This window comes from Astatotilapia calliptera, chromosome 11, assembly GCF_900246225.1.
Source record: "Astatotilapia calliptera chromosome 11, fAstCal1.2, whole genome shotgun sequence".
NCBI classification, from domain to species: domain Eukaryota; kingdom Metazoa; phylum Chordata; class Actinopteri; order Cichliformes; family Cichlidae; genus Astatotilapia; species Astatotilapia calliptera.
Window position 1 is genome coordinate 19,342,711 of NC_039312.1, and position 23,629 is coordinate 19,366,339.

General features: G+C 45.1%; 1 protein-coding gene across 3 annotated transcripts; it reads left to right on the forward strand.

Annotated features, from left to right (window-relative positions):
* Positions 1-1,307: 1,307 nt before the first annotated feature.
* Positions 1,308-21,922, forward strand: nr4a3 (nuclear receptor subfamily 4, group A, member 3). 3 transcript variants are annotated; one of them, XM_026183856.1, is made up of 8 exons: positions 1,308-1,434; positions 4,451-4,621; positions 7,986-8,821; positions 13,204-13,333; positions 14,192-14,355; positions 14,469-14,668; positions 18,039-18,217; positions 19,976-21,922. In XM_026183856.1, exons 3-8 carry the CDS (start codon positions 7,988-7,990, stop codon positions 20,236-20,238), a joined length of 1,770 nt encoding a protein of 589 aa, XP_026039641.1. In that variant the 5' UTR covers positions 1,308-1,434; positions 4,451-4,621; positions 7,986-7,987; the 3' UTR covers positions 20,239-21,922. The 3 variants fall into 3 exon arrangements, with proteins under 3 accessions (XP_026039641.1, XP_026039639.1, XP_026039640.1); XM_026183854.1 differs by lacking the exon at positions 1,308-1,434 and adding an exon at positions 1,982-3,700; XM_026183855.1 differs by lacking the exon at positions 1,308-1,434 and adding an exon at positions 5,445-5,526 and having other exon boundaries at positions 4,564-4,621.
* Positions 21,923-23,629: the final 1,707 nt, after the last annotated feature.

Here is a 23,629-nt window from a genome sequence, read left to right on the forward strand (position 1 = left end):
GTGATGCTTGATGGTCAGTGCCCTGACCAGAAAACATATCACACATAGTATTATGGTCTTTTTCTGTGAGTTGTGTTTGCAATTGGGTTCTTGGAGATCTGGATTACAAATGATCACTCCTGTAAAGCACTTTGGGTCAACTGTTGTTTTGGTTTGTTGTTTTAAAATCTGCTCTGTACAACAAATAAATAAGCAAATGACTTTACCTAAGATAAAAAAAAAAAAAAAAGTCCTTTCTGAGGCCCTTCATTTACAGGTTCATCTGCAATTTCAGGTAAAAATCTGTTCGGAGCACGTTAAAAAGGCACCAAAATTATGCAAGTGTGCTTTTATGGTGGTTTATAATGATATTATAATCTTCATACAATCCCTTCTGGAAACACACCTTAAAAGAGCTCCATTACACGGAGAAATGCTGCTTTTGACATGTTTGATTAAAGTTTACTTGTGGATAGATGTGTACAATGGGTTAAAACATGCTTCTGAAAAGTAATGGAGCACAAGTATCACCAGGTAGTTGATTGGAAATATTTAGATACATCCCAGCATGTGTTCTGTATGGGAAAACATGCTCATGACTAATATTATTGTTACCTTTATTAATATGCTGTGTTTGCAGAAAGAGAAATAGGATATTTTGATGATGAACCTAAATTTAAAATCTATTTTATTAATATTTGTTTGCATTTTTTAAGGTTTTGTGTTTACTTTATACTTTGTTGATTAAGTAATCTAGAAGAACAGCCTCTTTACAGTTCCTGCTAGTGGTGCAGGCTCGCCCGCCGGATCCCCCTCGGCTTCCTCTCCTGCAACCATCAAACCAACCGCCTCGCTCTCTGGCTCTCTCAGATTCTCTCTCCACCCCTCTCGCTCTCTCTTTCCTTGGCACGGCACACGGGGCTTATGTGTCTTGTACTGTACGGAGAGAGAGAGAGGGAGCTCTACACTGGGTGACGTCACCTCTCCCATGGCGTCACATTGACGTAGCGCATACCAAGAGCTCTGTGTGGAGGCAGAGCCCACATAAATGCACTATTTGACTTTCTCCCCTCAGACGGCGCACATAAACAAACGCGCGTTACAAGAGCACACTTTGCAAAGCACCCATCAGCACTGACACACTCAGCAGCACGGGGACGGACGCAGACTCGCTCCTTAGAGCCACTCGGGAGTTTGATGATTTCTTTTTTATTTCATTTTCTACTTTTTATACTTTAGAAAAAGTAAGTGGAAGGAACGGAACTTTTTTTCCTTTTCTTTTTCTAATGCCGACGAATCCAGCGCCTCTCCGAGATCACTAAGAGTGTTTTTATTATTATTTTTCTTTCCTGTCATTATTTTTATCTCTTTGCGGTTGTTCTGGATGGAAAACGGATACTTCACGCGAAGTTATTAGCCCACTACATGTAAAGACGGAACCGCTACAGCAAACAAGTAAGTAAACTGAATGAATGAATGAATCTGTAAAGCTCTGCCTCACATCTTGGCGGAAACACGCCGAAAGAAGATAACCCTCAGCTTTACGTATTTAATTTTTCGCCACCTATATCAAAAGCCATGATGGATTTACTACTCTAACATCATCTGTGCGCGTGCTGCCCAACTTTGTGTGCCTAACCTGTTGCTGCTCACGTCAGCCACCGGCACACGCGTGTTGCCGGTCATGTTTGTTGGTCTGTGCCTATGTGTGGGTTCTCCTACGGCGAATGAGGCTGAACTCTGAATTTAATTTGCGCTGGAGAAGGTATCGTATCCTTTCCGGTTGTCATGGAAATGAGATGCCTCTCACTCTCACAATGAATAGTGGAGTCGGACGCACAAATGGTCTGAGTGAAGAGCGGTGTAACCTACATTCAGGCAGGAGCTCGGAGAGGAGACTTAATGCTCTTTCATTTCAAGCCATGGTGTGTTTGGGTTTTGTGTGTGTGTGGGGGGGGGTGTCTTATCGGAGTTTTTTTTTTTCTTTTTTTAATTTTTAATTTTTTGAGGGGGTGGTGTCTTTTTATAAAATGTATTTATATACATAGATGTGTGTAAGTGCGTGTTTGTGAGGTTGTGGGTGTGTTTGAGTTTAGATATCGCTCGGCTGTCGGTGCCGGACTGCGCTATGATTTAACCTTCAGTAACATGGAGTGAGCGTACAGTTACCATTAACCCGTATATAATAAAACTGGCCCAAGATACACTGGTACTCAAATTGCCTCCGAATTTCATGAGCCATGTATCGCAGGAAAAACACCCTCAACCATAAAGCCACAACAACATTTCTGAAGCCCACCGTGAAGCATGCTCCAGCAGCTATCGTGCCTCTTGGCCAGTCACATAGTTTATAATAATAAGCTGACAACACCGGGTTGAGGTACTTAAGTAAGTTGCTGGTTTTACCTTCTTTCCCCCCCTCAGTTCCCTCACACACACTCAGGTTTACGCATACACGCACGAACGCGCGCACGCAGGCTCCAGTGACAGGCTCCCACTCAGGGCTGATTTACAGTAGGCTAGGCTACTCGCATATTTCTCTGCTCTCTCCTTTATGTCCTTTCTTTTCTCTGTTTCTGTTTACTGGAAGCCTCGCGCTGTCCGGGGTTATTGGTGCGAGGGGGCTACCGGGGGCTACCGGCGCTCTTGGGCGCGTGCTTTACAGCTCTTTTGTCGTTCTCTTGGTTACCGGTGCGCGCAGGGCCAGAGCCCCACCGGCCGGCTCGGTCTGAGAATAAAGTAGGGGGAGACCGCGGGTTCATTAAAAAAAAAGTTAGAAAAAGGCAGAATGTCTCACTTTGTACAAAAATAAGTTTGTTTGAAGTAAAAACACTTCATCTTCATCTCTTTAACTCCCCTCGGAGGCTCTGATTAGAGCGTATTTACGCAGTTACGGGTTTAGCTTCACAACTTTATGTAAGAATGAGATGACTTCAGCTTATTTCAAATTGACTCCCATTTGTGCTGTTACTGTAACAAAATCATTTTTCAGGCCTAAAGATGTCTCTTTTTTTCTCTCAGTGCTCAAATGGCTCCATACACAATTGAATAATGGCTTAACTGTTCCAAATCAGCCCTAATCAAATAAATGTTATACAGCTTGACTTGTCTGTTTACTCTGGTTTGTGCTTTTTTGTTTATTCCAACCTATTTGGGGGCTGTTGGGAGGGATTACATCTATATAAGAGCCATATTCCGACAAAAGAACCACCGACAGGGGGTTCGTGGGTGTCCAATAAATCCTTTGAGAAGTGGTTTAAAGTTTGGTGAAAAGTGGCTACTGACATGAAGCTGCAGGTGCTCCTAGTCTTGATCCGTATGAGGGTTGTGGGTTGTCACCAAGCTGTTTTGCGATACACACAGGGAGACTGCGTGGTCTTCTCAACTTGACCGTCTCATAGAGGGGGTCTATGTGTGGCGGAGAGAGAGCCACAGTGAGAGAGAGATAGAGTATATAGGAGTGTGTTACAGAAAGGGGGCGCTCTGGGCCTTGAAATCCTCCGGCCACGGTGCACCCTGCTGCAGTGAGAGGGAGTCGGAGGCGCACGGCGCACGGGAGCCCGCTGGTCTGGTTTCAGGTCCGACTCACAGTTTTCTAGATTTCTCTCTCCCCTCTGGATGAACCCTGAGCAGGCGAATGCGGCGGTGATCAGAGGCAAGAAAAGCGATGGCCCGGAGGCACTGGCGCAAGCTGCTTTTATAAAAGTTGTCACTTTTGTAGGTCTGTATTATGATTTTTTTTTTTCCATTATTATTATTTTGTTTCAGAAGTCGTGCATAGTTTGTTGACTGGTGGAATTTCTGTTTTACGGTGCAAAATATCTATTAGGCAGTAATTATAATAATAATAATAATAATAACGGCGAAGACGTTAGTGCTAAAATGAAACCTGTCGCCCACGTAGGCAAAGTTTTGAAATGAACCCAAAGTCCTCAGTTGTGGTTCTCTTTGTAGGATGCACTCAGTGACATATTTATTGTCAGAATTGCCCTATGTTGGATGTAAAAGTCTAAATCTTATCCCTAATTTGCCTTCCAGCGTGTGCACTGGTAGTTATTTGAATTTGCGCCGTCTCAGCGCAGTGCTTTACATCCCCTGTTATCTCTTTCTACTGCTTTTAAACCCGATAAACTGACTGATTCTCTCAGATGAGATTTTTGTGCCAATAACGATTTGCTTTTGAGATGAAACGAAAGCTTTGCTGGTTGTCTTTAAATTGTACAAAAATGTTTCTCTGTCCGATTTTTTTCTAAAAGTGTGAGGAAATTTTGAACACCGAATTTGAATTTGCTGAAGTTTGTGGAAGCAATTTAAACAAAGGTCTCCATTCTTGAGGGAGAAAAAAAAAAGAAATAAATTTTCGCTTCTCTTTGAGTAATCTTTTTTTTTTTTTTAGTCTTTACGAGCGTTTGAGGCACTTACCTGATTATTCAGCCTGCCACTGGCTTTAACACAGCCATGTCTCACCCAGGCACAGGTTCGGAAGAGCGCGCCCAGCCGAGCTCGGAGCCCCGGCGGTCGGACACTTCCTTAGCGACGCCCGCCGAGCCCTCCCCGCTCCAGGAGCCCTGCCCCGGCCGCAGCCACGCCACCCCTAAATCCCGGACACCCAGCACCATTCAGCGCGAGGCTCTTTCACCAGGTACAGAAACAAGCGCTCAGTCTGTCTTCACTTTCATCTTACCCTTTTTTCTTTCTTTCTTTTTTAATCTCTTTCTCATCTGATGCTTTTGTAACGAGTGCAGCGGCTCTGACACTTTCATTTCGTGTTGCTGTTGTGGAGTGCTTGGTGATATGAGTCGGGTGATTGTTTTATTGTGGGGGGAAAAGAAAAAAACAACATTCCCAAAAATTGAAAAAAAAATATTTAAATACATATATATAATTTTTATTTAGTAGTTTAAAACACAGGGGTTAGATCTGAATATCAGCTGGTATAGGCAGTCGTTTTATTTATGTGTATATTTATGCTCTTTTACTCCTGTTAAAGGTCAAAATATGAGTTGAAGTTTCCTCAATGTTCTGGTGATCTTTTGTTTGTGCTGCAGTCGTGAGCCCATGTGTATGTGTGTGGGTTGATTTTGTCTGGCAAGTGAGCTGACATTTCAGTCATTAAGATAAGACAATTCTGAGGCCAGGCACACCTATATCCAAAACCTGGAGGCGAAATGTGAATCATATATATATTTATATATAATACAATCACACACACACAATTTTGTCCATTGTAATTCAATATAGAAACTACACTGTATACCCTGAAGTAACTGGTTGTGTAAGTGTGTCTCTGTGCTTTGTGTTTTGTTTTTTTGTTATTTTTGTGTGCACAGTGTAAAGGGAAAAAAGTAAAAATCACTCTACGCTGTGGGACGCTGACTCCCCGAAAATGTTTTATAGTTTATTGATATAAAGAAAATCTGTGTTTTTGTAATTTATGTCTGCACCTTCATGTTTTCATTTGTTAGATCTATGGCATTCTGACAATGAACAAGCGCACTCAGTTATTGGAACAGCTGCAGTTTGTCCAGTTGAAATGCACACCTCGAGGTTAGAGACTGTTTCCCTTTGCCTCACTATGCTGCACCACCTATGTCTGACTCTGCTTGGGTTGTCTGTCCTCTTGCTTGCACACACACACACACACACAAACAGACACATATGCACACAACTGCTTCAATGCAAGTGTCATAAAGGCGACCCGATGGTGGTATTGGACTTTTGAGAATCCCCTACACTGACTTGCTTTGGTGACATTAACAACTAAGAAGCTCCGGTGATGGATCTCTATTTGCACTTGTGGTGAGTGTGTAAAAGAGGATGCAAGTTTGTAAGCATGGGTGTGTGAGTGAAGGTTAGACACGCCAACAAAAGTCAAGTAACGAAGACGGTGAGACACTCGCAGAGACAAGTGGTTTTACAGGTTTTCAGGATAAGGGTGTATGCTTTTGGTAGAATGAACATATACAAGTCCATGTTGACATCGTGAACATTATAAGCAGATGAACACACGTGGTGGTGGTGGTGGTGGTGTGTGTGTACCAGAAGGAATTTCTTTACTCACCCGACAGACAAACATCACACTACTTTGTAGCCTTCCTACCCTTTTCTCTCTCATTCTTTCATCTCTTCACAGAAAAACCAGAAATTTACCATATTTAAATATAAACATGTGCATGTGCCACGTGCAGTAAGTCTTGCACACATTTCTACACTGATGGCCCCTAATCTGAGGCTTGACCTACTGACACAACACAGAGAGCCGCAACCTTTACCACTCTCCTTTTTTCAGTTTGTTTTTTCTTTCTCTGGTTCTCTTCCTCCTCTGATGCATAATCAGTTTTTAAAAAAAAGGTCTTTAGGTATAGCCCAGAAAGGCCCCGTGACGCCCTTAATGCTGCATGTGTGTTTTTCCACGTGGGTTGAAGAGCTGGTCACTCGCAGAAGAAGAAAAAAAATCTTGATGACGTCAAGCACACGTATGCCTACAGCTTGACTCATATCCTCAATTAAAATAAAAAGAAGGAAAGAAATGTAGCGGCTTAATGAGCCTGCTGATACACTATGCTTGCATATTTAATGGTTAATATAAAAATTAATAAGAATTATTTCAAAGAAAAAATATTTATAGCAAAGAATTTTAAAAAAAATTATTTATCTCAATATATATATATATATATATATATATATATATATATATATATATATATATATATATATATATATATATATATATATATATATATATAAATATAAATCAGGACTATTTTCCTTTTTTTTCTTGCTTTATAAATAGATAAAAGTTCAGGTGAGACCGCTTTGGCGGAGGTATTTGTGAACGCTTTAACAACTGCAGGACCGATATATCCCGTATTTGACTAGACAAACATGACGTACAGGGAAAGGGGGCGATTACGGCAGAGCGCGCGCATGCTGGGCGTCAATGGGAGCAGCGCAGTGTTGACAGTTCCCTGCTCGGGAGAGACGAGCAAACACCACAAAACCCTGCCTGCGCTGACACTCATGACTGATTATTATTATGCACACACACACACACACACACGTGCAGACGCACGCAAACGCAGGCGTTGTATATTACGTAAGAGTTTTGATAAGACCATATAGTCCACACACAAACACACACACAGAGAAACGATGAGCTGGTGGCCTGTTGCTGTAGCAGAATTAAATCAAGGGGGGAAAGTGAAGACATGTCGACTGGCGTCTGCAGCAGTTAGAGGAAATATCTGTGTCTGCGTGTCCGTCTTTATCTCAGTGTGCGTGTGCATGAGAGGGTGTGCGTGCACGCGTGTGTGTGAAGGGTCTGTGCAGCAAGCATCCAGCACCACCATGGGGTTCCATTATTATTTAATGTTATCTCATCTGCTTTTCCATCTGACTAACCAGAATACACACACATACAGATTCTTGTATTTGAGCTTCAGGATCATCAACTGCAGCTTCTCTAACTTGACTAACTAGGAAAATCAGCAATGTTCGAAGTTTTGTGTGTGTGTGTTTCAGTATTCAGGGTTTTTTTTCCCTTTATTTGCTGTACTTACTCAGTGCAAGTGCAAGAAGTGTTAACAGCAGAAATGGGTGTAAATTGCATCAAATGGAAAGATTTGGTTAAAGCTTTTCACAGCCTCTTCATTGAAAGAAAAACTTTTATAACACTCTGCAAACTGCCTGTTCCAATAGAGCTGTGCAGATTGTTTTTGTTTCTTTCTTTTTTTTATTTTTTAATGGTTGACCCTGTTTAGTGTTACCACTGTGTGCATGTGCATCCAATAGAGTCTGCCTGTATCCTGCAGATTTACTGAACATGAAGCCCTGCTTCTCTGATTAAATCACTGTTTGTAAAATGTCATAAATTCTTCTTCTCTGCCCAGTGATTGTTGCTATATAGCTGTGCCCTACTAACATGGGAATGTGAAGCTTTTGGGATACATGTGGTCTGATGTGCCACGCAGCTCTAACCTGCGTGTGTGCTCTGTTTCCTCCGACAGATATGCCCTGTGTGCAGGCTCAGTACGGGCCGGCCCCTCCAGGCTCAGCCTACTCTGGCCAGTCCTTCAGCTACCAGACTGAAAGCTACAGCTCTGACCTCATGACCCCCGACTACACCAAGCTGGACCTGGGTGGGGGTGAGATCTCTGCAGCTGCCACCACCTCTCTCCCAAGCTTCAATGTCTTTGTGGACGGAAGCTACGAGCCTAAGTCCTCGTGCCTCTACCAGATGCCCACGCACAGGCCCACCATCAAAAAGGAGGAGGAGAGCTACCCAACTGCCCCACCCCTGGAGGCCATGTCCTCCTCCACCATGTACTTTAAACAGTCTCCCCCTTCCACTCCGACCACCCCGTCTCTGCCACCCCAGCCGGGCACCTCCTTCCTGTGGGGGGAGGAGCACCCCCTGGCTCCTTCTCACCCTCACTCTCTACCTTCCAGCCTGGAGACCGGCCCCCTCAAGTCCCCCCGTTTTCCGCACTTCTACCAGCATTCACCGCCCCACAGTGGAGGCAGCGTCGGCGGTTATGATAGCCTGGGAGGAGGGCTGGTTCGCACCTCTTCTTCCTCCTCTTCCTCCTCCTCATCAGTTTCCCATCCTCACGTCCCACCCCTGGAGCAGCCTCTGTACCAGCTGCACCGCGGAGCAGGGAGCAGCAGCCTCGCCTTTCGCTCCCTGGCACTTGGACCTTGTGGCCCTCTACTAGCAGACAGCTTGCCCTCTCCACCCCCGCGTGGCCCACAGGGAGAGGGAACCTGCGCGGTGTGTGGAGACAATGCGGCTTGCCAGCACTACGGCGTACGCACATGTGAGGGCTGCAAAGGCTTCTTCAAGGTAAAAAAAACAACAACCCACAGCTATTATTAAAGTCTTCCTCTAGTTTCAACCGTTCTGGTCTTTGGTTTTCTTTTGTTTTCTTGTACTTCTGAGTCTTGTGGTTTCTAATAAGACATCACGCACCTGTCCCTCATTTGTACCCCTCTGCATCTTTTGAAGTATTCCTTCTTGTTTCTAACCTCTCACATTCATAACAGACTTTCCATCTTTAAAATCTCAGCCAGAATCTGTAAACTGGCTGCAAGCTGACTGACGTATTTAAGTCGGAGCAGTTTGCTAGCATTTGCCTTGCTCCCACTCTACACCCTTCTCTGTACTCTCTAAATCGTCTTTAGAGTCATTGCGAAAGCACAACACACCCACAGGGGTCGTTTCTCCCAGCAACCAAGTGGGCAAAGTGTGCATAAGCACTGGCTCTGTGTAAATGTGTGCGTGTGTGTTTGTGATTGCTTGCATGAGAACACAGGATGATAAAAACATATATTCTCTCCAAAATAACAGCTGTGTTCAGGAGCTCAGATACTCAGAAATAACGCGGTGTGCGAGCACGTAATGGTGAAGGAATCCTTCTTGAAATCAGTTTTCTGACGGCGTGTTTTTAGTCAATTGGCGGCCACGAATTTGACCACAATTCTCTTGCATAATGCTCAACCCGATATGAATCTGTTTGAAATTTGGTCCCTCAAGTGATTCAACCTAACACTTCTGAACCTGTTGTCTCACATCCCATGTTGCCGCACGTGCTAACGCGCTGACAACACAGTTTAACACAATCCAAGAGCCGGTTTTTAGTCAGACTCATTTTCCATTTTCCTCATGCTGCAAGTCATAAAATACAACAGACGTGACAAGCGAGATATTATATTGCTGTGCATGTGCGTGTATACATATATATTTGAGGCTTAGTGGCACATCACTTGGAATTACAGTGAACTCGCACTCGGTGACAGTGGAGTAATTCATTTGCACAGTTTTTGAATTAAAACATTTTCCGGCACACTTGTTAAGCATTCTATTGGCTGCACGAGATGAGAGTTAAAATTAAGAGACAGCAAGAAGGAGGGTGCACACACCGAGGTAATTGAATAATGCCTCTGGTAGGTGGAAATGAATTATCCTTCCTTTCAATTAGTTTCACAATTTGTTTTTATTTAGTAATTAATGAAAGCAGCGTCTGGTGGCAGCAGGCTGCGGGCTGTCTGCTCGCTGCAGTGTTCCCTCCGCAGCCACAAAGCCTGTCAAACCTCGCTATGTTTCCTTTACACTCCCTCACACACACACACACACACACACATACACACACATATGCAGATGCAGCGAGCCATCCCCGCCTCACGCAACATATGCAGGCAACCACACATATAGAAAAACATACTGTAACATGTGTTTTTTTCACACTGTTACCCCGTGAATTCCAGGATGCAGCGGCAGCAGCAGAAACTAAATCGTGTGTCTCACACACACCTGCTCCTTGTTCACATATTCTCAGGCACATCACCTCCATTATCCTGATGGTTTTATTGTGCCCGAAAAATATTTTCCTGATTATATTTAATTATCCATGAATAGTTATTAGGCATTAAACCGTTGTAGAGGCTTGCTGTAAATTATTATTTCATTAGTGCAATTTGAAGCACATTTTCCCCGTGAATTAATTTTAGCTCTTAAACAAGTCAGGGTTGTTGTTGTTTTTTTTTTTTTTGGGCATGTTTATTATTTTGAATAATGTGTTCCATTCACGGGTTTCCATTAATTTAGTGAACCTATTCAGTATTTCAATTTTTAAAATAAAATAAAAAACTATTCCAACTGTTAGTATAATACATTATGTTATCAAAAAAAAGAACATTAAAGTCCCCTGTTTCCATGCACCCACTGTACTAACCAACCGGTGAGCTGTTTTAGACCTGCTACACACTGTTTTAGTTTTCCAGGGCTTGCTTGGTATGTTAGTCCTAGAAATTATGGTAAGCATCCGTGTGCTGGTGAAGATAATTGGAAAAACAAGCTCGGAAACGTGTAAGCTGATCATATAAACCCAGTGTGTAGGATTTTAGAGTTATAAAAACAGTAAAGTCAGCTCACGGATACAGATGTCTACATGTGTTTTTGCACTTTTTTGACGGCAGAAACTGAGAATCAGCGGTCGGAAGTAACCAGAGGGGGGTTGGGATTTAAGATGGGTTGGAGAGGGCAAAGTCCCTCAAGGCTTTTAATTTAAGCCGAGGCTATTAGTACATGTTACATGTCAAGAATCTGTCTCTGCACGCCTCTGTCTGGCCCCTACAACAGCCATAGTATCTGCACTCCTGTCAGAATACTTTCAATTGTGAATGTGCTTTCAGTGCACACCACTCATTCCTCAATTCTGACTCAACATCTAACTGAAACTTTTTCACTTTAATCCAGTTCCTGCCCACAGAAACAATATGGCCTGATGCGAAGTACATTTAAACTTGTTATTTTAATGAAATTTGGGGTAAACACGAGGAAAAATGACAGGGAAGATTAAATTAATTGAACTAGAACAAAGTGTACTACACACATACACACACACACACATATATATGTATGTATATTTACACATCACATCAGAGACTAGTTATAGCTTTGAAGCTTTGATAGTGACTCCAGTCATCGTTTTTGCTGATTATTAGAAAGCAAAGTCACAAGAGCCCCAACCAACACACACACACAAACGCAGACACACAGATGATAACAGACAGACAGAGAAGAGAAAGGGCCAGCGCTCGCTCATGAGAGCTTAATTTATCGCGCCCTTAATTGATGATTGCAAACTCAGGCTTTTCTTGGAAACAGACATCTAAATTAAGCCTGAGGTCACTGAAGAATTTCCTCCTTGAACAAACAGCAGGGTTAACTTAGCTTATAGACTACTCCACTTTCACCTTTATGCGCACCGCCCAGCACACCGCCAGGGAAACCGGAGATTTTAAAGTTTCAGAGAGGAAAACACAAAAAAGAGTCACAGTTATCTTTAGAACACGCTCCGGGCGTGTTCGCGTGGGCTTTACTGTTGGTTAGTATCGGGAAAAATCGCGTAAATGACTCCGAACCTCTTTAAAAGTGTAAATAAAAGTTTGCGCACGGAAGACTTGTGCGTCATTCAGCCTTCCTCATGTTTAATTCGGACACCATCTAACTGGATGCATCCCCCACCCCCCTTTCTCGACCACATTAATGACCATAACTTACTTATCCTCGTGCGCACGGGTCGCCGACCATTGAAGGGATGAAAGGAGACATTCACAGCGATCTGCGGTGCCATGGCAACGACTCTCATCCGGCACTGGCGCCCATTACGCGTCGGTTCCGCACTCGCGCCGAAGCATATGGAATAATTGGTGTGTTATTGGTCTCCTGGGGGGGACGGGCATGTGCGGCGCGAGGGGTTCCTAATTGGATTTATTTGTTTTGATGTGTTTTAGAAGCGTTAAAGAAGCCGTGGCACTTCCGTTATGTGTAAATTACAGTTCAGTTATAGGCGCTGCCTGAGTGGAGTGCTGGAGTCACAGCGGGTAAACGCGGTGGTAAAGTGAGTATTTGTGGGGGTTTTACGGTGTTGTCATCGCAGGTTCACCCCCGAGTTTAATCTCCTGTCAGACACGGGCAGCGTGGAGCCTTCGGGCCTCATTGGAACTGATAATGTCGGTCTGCGGTCTGTTCGTGCTGCGAGTGAAGAACTTCGTGCTTTTACTGGGACGGTCCGTTCAAAGTATTGCCTTCAATACGCGGTCACGAGCGCGCAGGATTGGCCCCATAGATGCGCGCGCACTACAATCTCACTTATTGTCCTCCCTGTATTCGCTGAGCCCCCTCTCCACTCCCTCCCACGTGGCCCGTTTCTGATTTCATTTTAATAAGGTCAGTAATAATCGCGCGAGCCAGCGGAGGAGAAAACAGCTCCCGCGGGGCCCATTGAGAGAGGCGCGATGCGCGAGGCCCCGAAGGTGCCACGAGCTGACCCGCGAGCTTCACAAACAATCTGATCAGGCAGCTTTCGCGGCCGCTCGTCCCCCACCCCTCTCCACCTCACCCACCCAACTCTACCCCGTCTCAAGGGACCCGCCTCCGCACGCCACGCGCTGGATCTCTATTGTCAGCTGCGGCGCTAATAAAATTGTCCCTCCTGCAGGCGAGGCTTGTTGGGAAATTAATTTTATCTAATTATACTGATGTCACCGCCGCCTTTCAGCGCGTAATTAAAATCTGACCTGCGAGCTTCGCTTTCATTCTTTGACGGGCAAGGAAAGAGAGAGAGAGAGAGAGAGAGAGAAATTGAATTAAACAAATCAAATATTAGGTGTTGATTGTGTTTGGAGGCTGATTATCGGCATGCCTGTTTCTTCTTTCTCCAGCGCACCGTGCAGAAAAACGCCAAGTATGTCTGTCTGGCCAGTAAGAACTGTCCTGTGGACAAGAGGAGACGCAACCGCTGCCAGTACTGCCGCTTTCAGAAGTGTCTGAGCGTGGGGATGGTGAAGGAAGGTAGGAGATCACACACCTGAATCACACACACACAAACAAGCACATATGCACACAACTGCTTCAATGCAAGTGTCATAAAGGTGACCCGATGGTGGCATTGGACTCTTGAGAGTTAATCCTAATAATGCAACACTAATCAGACCTGCAGTCAGTGATCATAGCCCCCGTCTCTGCAGTCAGTGGTTAATAGGCCGGTAATGGCCCAGCCTGTGGTAGCATCACACAACTGTCTATGCAGAAACGCCTGTCTGTGGTTGGAAGAAAGTATGATACACATCATACCAATTAGTCCCTGCCACCTTTAAAGCCCCTGAGTTCAGTGTTGTTTAGCAGAGCCTCAAAGCTGACCATCTTATGCAAAGATTCTCCCGTTATGTCATTGTGTTCACCACATCTGATGCGTTGACTGTTGCTGCATAGTGCACACACACAGACAGACACGTTTCGATGATGTGTAGAATCAGCGTGACACTCAAACTGCCCCCATTCCCATGAGGTTTGTCACCTGTCTCACACCCTGTAATACCCCCACCCACATATCCACATGCATAAACGCAAACAAACCCACACAAAATGCATACTGGATGTCTCTGTGTTGCATTAACACACGTCCGTCTGCAGCCTGCAGAACAGCTCCACTGCCATCTGCTGGCTCGTGGCCTCCTGTGTGTGGAGATCGTGGCAATGTTGGGAGCACTCCTGCAGAGAGCTCTCCCAACCTTTTAGTCGTTATTTCGCTGTGATGAAAAGCTGATATCAAGCCGGTCCGCTGGAGGGTAGAACTTGACTGTGCATGCAGAGTTTATATTTCCACGTCCAACTCAAAAACCTCTTGCCTTCTGTGTTTCTCTGTTTTAGTGGTGCGTACTGACAGCTTGAAGGGGCGCAGAGGTCGTCTGCCTTCCAAACCAAAGAGCCCCCTGCAGACGGAGGCATCTCCTCCTTCTCCACCCCTCAGCCTCCTCTCTGCTCTGCTCAGGGCTTATTCTCACTGCACACCTCGTGACCTTGACTACAGCCAGGTAACCCATGCCCTTAACAATTCATTTCAACTGGAGAAATGCATTAGTTTATTTTCGAATACAGATAGTTTACAAGTTATTTCAGTAATTTCTCTTCTTTTCTTGATCTGCAGTTCAGCGCTGCCGACCCGCCATCCTCCTCCTCGGACGTCGAACACATCCACCTCTTCTACAGGCTACTCACCATCTCGATGGAGACCACAAGGTGCTGGGCGGAGAGGCTGCCCGGCTTCTCCGAGCTTCAGCGTGACGATCAGAACCTGCTCATAGACTCCGCCTTCCTGGAGCTGTTTGTGCTGCGATTGGCTCACAGGTAAGTAGGCAGAAATGGAGCCTCTTTTAACACCTGTTTTAAACTTGGATGTCCACTCCTATGCACACCTCTCAAGCTTTTGAACCACACCGACTTACACTTGTACGGGCAACTTTGTTTTGCTTAGCGTCTCAGAAACAAGAGGCACTTAAACCCTTTCCGATTAAAGTACAGTGCATAACTGTGCTGGCAAAGCTGTGTGCTGCTGTGTTGGTGTATCTCCAGAGTGGGAGGAGTGGAGCTGAGTAATCGCCATATGAACCAAATTATGAATGGAGTCTGTAGCTATGACAGCAGCTACACCCACAGAGTTCCGCTCTGCTCGTCTGATATCTGACGCACAGAGAGATCTGTGTGTGTGTTCTGCGGGCTAAAACTGTGCTAACATTGTGAACTGTGAATTGACAAGATCAATTTCCATCTCAAAGTTAGTCAGCTGAGTAACTGAAAAGAGCCGCTGTTATGGAAGGAAATACATATTCAGTTCAGCTGACCGACATAAAAACACAATGGGCTTCATTTACCTCATGCGCCCCCTGATGTATGTGTGTGTGTGTGTGTGTTTGAGCAAGAGAGCACGTGTGTGTCTCACTGATGGATACCTGTGGTGCCATTGTGACTGCCCCGGCCCATCTTTGCCTCAGAATTACCCTGGGTTACCAGTTTGCTCTTGCAAGGCATGCGGCTGGTTAAATTTATGGGTAGAAGATGGTGGCGGTGGTGGGGGGCTACAAGCTCATCTCTTTGTCTGCGCTGTCGTCTAGGGCAGAAGACCAACACAGTGAGACACGCACACTTACTCACACTCGCTGATGATGTAGAATCCCAACTTTCTGTCCTCCTCCCAGCGTAGGTCCAGGTGCAGGGTGGGTAGAGGATGGGCGGTGCCATCACAGTCCCAGCAGGAGGGGTGATCAGGCTGGGACTCTGACTCACTCTAAAGGGTGGACTCATAGGGGCCTCTTTCAAACACACGTACACACACAGACACACACTGCTCATCTTCCAATCGGCCAAACTCCCACGGCAGAGAGGAAAATGCACACAAACACAGCGCTGTCTTATTTTCTCTGTCTTCCGTGGGAGCGATGGATGCAGCGCATCTCCTCGCTGACCCCGTGCTGAACCTAGATGCCCCGCAGACCCTCGCTCAAGCGTGCGTCTGTGTGCTTGTGAGTGTGTGCTCAGAGTGCATAGAGTAAATTTGCTTCGTTCTTCTGGGCCGGCATTGCTGTAAGCACCCCGTTACCTAACAGTTTCTGTGGTTATTGGTCGATTACCGTGGTGACAGCGTAGTCAGGGGTGAGTGGAATGTGTGGCAGACATCCACCTGTGCTTGTGTGCGTGCGTGCATCTGCCTAGATACGCATCTACCAGCCTGTCTGTGTATTTTTGCTCCAGTGGCACTATCTCACACGGGTGAAATGGTCCTGTGAGATATTATTTGGTCAGCTCTGTGTTTACTTAAGCACAGAAATACAGCCGGTATATTGTGGAAATAACAGGTACTAATATACATCACCAAACGTGCATCGACAAGGACTGTTCACTCTCATGTTCGCGAAATTCTCCAAAAATGACCCTGCTGACGCTAAACTTTTAATAAAGTTTTGAATTTTGACCGATCTCCCCTTCAAGAGGTGTTCTGGAGCAATGCTGTTGATTTTAGTCCCTCAAATCACATTGTGCTCCTGTGCCCCTGTGATACACGCTCGATCAAATCAGAAACACTTCAGCTTTAATTTTATTTCGGGGAAAAGTGAGCAATGACTGTGCTGGTCTGGTTGTCTGTGTTGAATATTCCTCCCTCAGATGCCTTCAGTGCATTACAGTCAAATCCTGCAAATTCACGAGGCACAACATGGGGAATGTGGAACGTAAACGACGATCATCCCTCCAGTCGTCTACTGCGGTACCTTTGGTCTTGAATGCTGCAGACCTTTCCACTAAAAACTGCTTTTTTGTTTATAAGAGAAGATCCAGCTTTCATCACCAGCGATGAGCCCCAACATGACCGTGGGGCCAGTTTGACACAGAAGTTAAGTGGTCTGTGTGCAAGTCTGAGGCCCCGGGTGTAATCGCAGGCGCACAGGTGCAGGAGTTCAGAGCAGAACTTCCAGGGAGTGATCTAAAAATATGAATTTTGCTGGCTTCAAGGGTGCTCAACTTTGATCAGCCAAGTACAAGTTTTGAGTTTCACATGCGGAACATTAAGGTCGCACCTGGTGCAGCAATGAAAAATTAGGTGAATCTGTTCTGTGAGAGATGTTTGACAAGAAGTCAGGACTTCAACCTCAGCCTAGAGGAGATGATACGAGGGATCGAAATCAAAAACAAATTTGCTGTTCTTCCCCAGCAATAGGTGAGAATAGGTGAGGGGCATCGTTTCTCAACCTCTTCCTGTTATTCACTTTCTTCTCTGTGCTCTCTTCTTGTGATTTCCTGGAAGTACAAAGAATATTTTGGTCCCGATCGCTGGTGCTAATTGTTTTTGATGTTAGTTGTTAATGCTTTCTCATGTATGTGCATGTGTCTGGCCTAACGGCGTGTCTCTTTTGAACTGAGTCTAATTAGACACAAATAGCGTTGCAGTTTATCCTCATAACTGCCAAACCAAAGTTTGTGCAGGGTGCAATTTGAGGCTTTCCTCCCTTTCCACACTAATTCCCCTCTTTGCTCTCTCTCTCTTTAATATCATCTGTTTTCCAAGTACACACTTTCTCCCCTAGATCTTCCATCTCTCATAGTTTATCCTTCTTCAACTAAACACAGTTGCAGCTCTCCAAAGAAGTGCGGGCTCCTATTTTAGAGACTAATAGAGACCAGTCATAGGTCTCCATCATCCTCTGCTTGCACTCTCTCTCTCTCTCTCTCCCTCCTTCTCTGCTTGATGTCAAAGAAGTGGGATGTTGTGTGTCGTGAGTAAGTGATGGTTAAATACATCTGAGAAGACTTTTCATTTCCTTATTAAAACCTTGTGTTTCCACTGCACACCACAGCCTGGGCACATTAAAGCCATAACAGTTTATCTATCTGCAAATATACACGCACACACAGAGCAACCCTCTGCCCTAACCCTTCACCCCACCCTGCCGCAAGGAAACGCAGGAATGTTTTAAAATGCTGTAATTTGGAAACACAACCTTAATCAGCTGCATGCTTGTGTTTGATGTGTGTCCCGTTTCTGCGTGAGTGCGCACACTGCCAGGTTTCTCATTGTTTTTTATTGTAATTGTTTCCTTGCCCCAGCATCTCAAGCTATATTTACAATACATGAGGGAAAATACAGTTTTCTCTGGAAAACGGCGATCTAATCAGTCCACCATTTCCTTCTTTTTTTTCCCCCTTCCTCTTTCTCTCGGTTCCTCAGATCGATGCTGTCGGAGGATAAACTAGTGTTCTGTAACGGCTTGGTGCTGCACAGGTTCCAGTGCCTTCGTGGGTTCGGAGAGTGGCTGGACTCCATCCAGGAATTTTCCGCTCACCTCCAGAACCTAAATCTGGATACCTCTGCCTTCGCCTGCCTGGCCGCCCTTGTGCTGCTCACAGGTAACCACAGATTTTCAATCACGAGCTTACTAGCGAGAGGAACAAGAATCAAGGGGTCCTAATTCTGTGGTTGCATATAGTCACCTGTGCTCAAAGTTATTAACATCGCCTCTCCACTCCTCATAAACACTGCGAATCATTTAAGCTGAACATGAATATACAGATAAAACGCTCGCTCGCTCGCTCGCCCGCTCGCGCACGCGCACACACACACACACACACACACACACACACACACAGCATCTTCCTGTTGTCCGGAGCTTTGCCTCCTGGTGATTCAGTGTGACAGTGATCAGGTGGACACATCCTCTAACGTCAGACACACGCTTAAAGACACACATGTGCATGCGTGTTCCCACACATCTCTGCCCCGAAACAAGAACCTGATACCCAGAAGCACCTGCTGCACCTGCCACACACCTGGCCCTCTAATCAGTGTTCATGTGTGAAAAATGAAAGGAGAATCGCAGCCTGCTCTGAGAGCACACACGCTGCAGGTGAGGCAGATTTCGTTTTTTAAGTAAAATGCATCAGGCGACAGAGACTAGTCTGCAGTTAAGTGTTTATATTCATCTTTTTAAAACAGTTTTAGGGTGTTGGATGCTGTAAAGTAATGTGCAGTAGCTAAAAAAAAAGAATTAAATTAAATAAAAAAATCCCCCTCCCCCTGCTTTTAGCTTCCTTATTTCACCCTGCCCCCGCCGCCTCCTCTTCCTCAACCTCTTTCTGTCTGAGCCCTCCAACCCCATCCTCACCCTCTGGGGGAGCACTTAACTCTGTTCCTGATCGACCAGCCCACCGTGGAGCGCGGCTCTGGAATGGCGTCTGCGGTGTTCTCAGTGGCGCTCTGCCACCTCGGCAAAGCACACAGCGCAAAGCCACGACAGAGCCACCAGAGCCACCAGGCGATCGACCGCTTCAGAGTGGCCTGTGCAGAAAGGCAGTCATCGATCTCTCCCCGGGAGCTCACGCTCATAGAGAAAGAAGGGGTAGGGAGAGCGGGAAGAAAGACAGGGAAGCGGAATTGTGTGGCGAGAGGTCTGAAAGCCGCGCTGAAAGGAGGGCCGGAGTGACTCTGCAGCGGCAAACACAACAAACAAAAGAGTCACATAAACAAACAGTAAATAAGCTTCGGATAATGGATACCTCAAAGTGAGACGGGTCTTAGTGGCAGCCTCCCTGCAGCACAGCTCGTAGTGTGCCTGTATGTGTGTGTTTGTGTTTGGGGGGCTGGACACCCTGTTCTCTGCAGAATGAGTTAGTGTCACATTAAGCCTTGTACGAGTGCCACTGGAGTTGCTATGGGCAGCAGTGTGTGCATTTCTAATTTCATTTTGCTGCTCACAGGGCCACATAATCAGCTAACTGTTGAGCACTTCTGTTCTGCTCTTTGTCTTAATTTCTGAAATTGCACTGACTTTTTTTTCTGTGCAAATGTTTAAAAAAATAAAATAAAAAATGTGCTCATATAGCCGTGCATGTGGACGTACACCAGTGAGAAGGGGGCTTATTAGATTAGACTGAGTATTGATCTGTAGTGAATGAGCCAGGTTAAGGCCTGTTAAGAACATGAGCCATACGGGCTAATGAGGTGGAATTCAATATAAAAGAAGATGTAGCTAATGCTCTTTCAGCTGAATGAGCTCTGATGTATGTATATGTGTGTGTATTTTTTTTCCCCACTGACTTTATTTTGGCCATTTAATGATTATTCTCCTAACATCTCTTTCTCCGTCTTTCTTTCTTGCGAATCTACAGAGCAAATCCCCGGTCTGAAGGACTCAAAGCGGGTTGAGGAGTTGCAGAATAAAGTGATCTGTTGTCTCAGAGACCACCTGGGCTGCAGTCCTTCATCCTCCTCGTCCAAAGCCGCTCCTTCTCTGAGTCGTATTTTGGGTATAAGGGAAGAGCTTCGTTCCCAGAGGACCCAAGGCCTTCAGCGAATCTTCTACCTGAAGCTGGAGGATCTGGTAGCGCCTCCGCCACTGATTGACAGGTTCCTGGACACTCTGCCCTACTGACGACTCGGGCTAACCATGCAGCAAAATGAACCCACGTCACGTCCTGTCAAGGCCTTTCCCCAAAGGAGCATGCAAACACACCCAGAAGAGAGAGAAGAGGCACTCTCTCTCTCTCTCTCTCTCAAGACTGATGCAGCGCACGGAGAGCCAATCTAATATTTTTGACTCGACGGGGACAACCAAACGAGAGCGCCTTTCACTCAAACGGACTACCAGCTAAATGCTTTTCACCTGTATAAAAGACAATTACTCAAACGCTTTACCACTTTTTATTTGGTCCTCCTGTTTCGCCCCACGCTGGGAGGAGGGGGGAGGATGATGAGGCTGAGATGGACAGGAGAAAAGTGACTTTTTTTTTTTTTTTGACTGTCCTCGCTCCATCTGGGTTGCAGCTTATTCGGCAAAAAAAACAAAAAACAAAAAAAAACAAAGAAAGAACCGACGTTTATGAGTACTGTTTATCTGTGTTTCGGCCTGGCTCGTTCTGTCTGAGGACTTCCATTTAGAAAGGAGGGCTGGGAGAGGTGGCGATGTAAAAGAGAGAGTGCGGGGAGGGGGAGGTGATCGTTCCGAAATGTGCCGACATGTCAGAGGTGGAGCGGCGTAGGCGTAGGTGGGCCAAAATGTTACGACGCAGGACACAGGTGTTTCATAAACACATGGAAGTGGCTGTTGAGGCGGGCTCTTAATTACAAGTGCAATTCCTTAAGTGCTATCGCGCCACAAGAGGAAGGGATGGAGGAGGAGGGGAAATCTAATTTCAAACTCTAAATTATTTTAATACAAAAACTTGTCCTGTACTGTCAGTAGCTAAAAAGAAAGACAGTCTCCCATCTTGCTTTAGACAGCAGAGGAGATACTGTGCACTAACGATCGATGACTGAGTCACCCAGACTTGAACTTTCTCTACTATGTGGTTTTTTGTTTTTTTTTGTTTGTTTGTTTTATTAACTCAGTTTGAAATCATAGGTCGAGTAGAAGTGTGGAGGAATGAACATGGACAGAAATTGGCTTTGGAAGCACTTACACCCTGAGAGGGGCTAGAAGCACAGACACACACCCTACCTGCTCGCCTGGGGGACAGGGAGAGGAGGGTGCTCGACAGACAGCTGTACGTCCAGGGGTGAAACATTCCACGTTCATGCTCTTTTTCTTTATCGTTTTATATATCGCGGCGGCTGTGTGAGTGTGGAGGACATGATCGCCTACCGTCTTTGTGTGTGCGCTTAGACAAGCCAGGATCATATGCATGGTGTGTTATAAGCTGTCGAGAGCTGGCATAGCCTGTCAAAACAGCTCGACCTGTGTTTGTGTCTCAGACTGCAGCTCTATGGGAATCTCCCCAGGGCCTCCACCACCCACTCACACCCTCATGACGACGGTTTTAAAATAAATAAAAAAAATCAAATTCTATAGATATAAATATATATAAATATATATATATATATATATATATACAAAACTAATATTTTGAAGTGTTTTTAGCTTTTTCAAATATTGTGGTACGAGTTGTGCATTGTTTTTTGAAGAGAAACAAAAAAAGAGAAAAAAAGTTGCTGTTTTTTCAATGTCCTTCTTTGGTTAGAGTTTCCTGTTCGATATGTTGTTGTTTTTTCTTTCTCTTTGGTTCACTGGATTTTCTGTTCAGCACTTTGAAATCATAAACTAGTTCTGATTATTCTGACCCCGGCTGTGTCTTGTGTTTTGATTCTTTATAATTCATTGACAAAAAAGAAGAAAAAGCACAAACAAAATATTGTTTTCTATATAAGGTAACAAAACATCAAATTTCAGCCACATTTTTACATGTTTTTTTTAAGTGTGTGTGTGTGTGTGTGTGTGTGTGTGTGTGTGTGTGTGTGTGTGTGTGTGTGTGTGTGTGTGTGTGTGTGTGTGTGACTTGTCAGACACAAAAGCCTCTTGACAGGTAAAAGGCCTTGTCTCTCTCCTGGGGGACCCTCGGGCTCTCACAGAGAGTAGAGAGGGATTAGGAAAGTGAGGAGGGGGAGGAAGAGGGCGGGGAGAAGAGCTTCATGTTAGCATGAGGTCCAGATCAGCCTCCAGCCTCGTTAAACACCATCGATCGGCACGGTGACATTTCACAGCACATGCCGTCTATACTGTTACCGCCATCACTCACTTGCCGTCCTGCACAACAGCGTTACCGCTAACACAGACACACACTCTCTGTCTCTAACAGCCAGGTGATTGATAGCAACTGTTAGACAATTGTGAACAGCTCTACCTGTGCATGTGTGCGGGGAAAAAAGAAGAAGTGGGTAGAAGCAGAAGAAAGTGCACAAAAAAGTAAAGAGTGAGCACGCACCACCACCTCTTCTGTTTTATGATGTTTAAACTTTCCCCTTTGTGAATAAAATAACCATTTTAGAAAGATGAAGCACAATGGCTTTCAGTGACACATACTAACCTGGAAATGCCCATAAACATTATCAGTTTATTACTTATAATTCTGTGTGTTTGTGAGTGCATGTGGCACATAACAACAAATATCTGTCCAACACTTCACCCTCCTTTGGTTTGGGGGAAGGTGCGTGGGGACTGTGATGTGTTTTTTAATGAGTATGCAGGAAAAAAACATTCACACTTTTGTCTTCTTTTTAAAAAAAAAAGTGGTGTGATTGTGTACATGCGAAAGAAAATGAATGAAGTGTTAATATTCCTCCTACAACTGTGTTACTTACATGTAAAATAACATGACATGAAGCAGAGAGCATGAAAAGCAAAATCTACGCACACACACAGACACACTCACACGCTGAGCTGTCACTCTCCAAGCCGATCGATCAGTGCTGACAGATAGCAGATACCCAGAGTCTTAATTAGAGGTCCCATTAGAACATATAGACACACACACACACTCACAGATTCAAAGCATGTATTCTTCTGGTTCTCAATTCATAAGTTCTTTTCATAAAGCCATGTATCAACAACAGCAAGCATGTTTTCATGTACACATCAAGAGGGCAGGGAAATTAAAATCATGACTATGTTTATGTAGCAGCTTCAGGTTCATGTCTGCTTTTTGTGGAAGCAGTGTCCTGGCTTATTGGACCACCTGCCATAGTTAATGTTATTAGAAACACCTGTGTTTTCCTACCATGACTTGTCACAAAGTCTACCATGACAAAAAAAACCAGGCCCATATCCACCGAGGCATCAGGATGTGCTAATCACACCTGCCACAACAAAAACCAGTAAAGATTCATGAGGTAAGACATGAACGGAGCTCCCTGCTTGCTTCCTCTCCTGCTGACAGACCTCCCGGATTAGAATGAAACAAATGGCACCTGAGTCCTCCTGGGACCCCAAACGACACATGTTTAAACACACACGGTGGTGTTTCATTCACGCCAAATCACTGATTCCGACT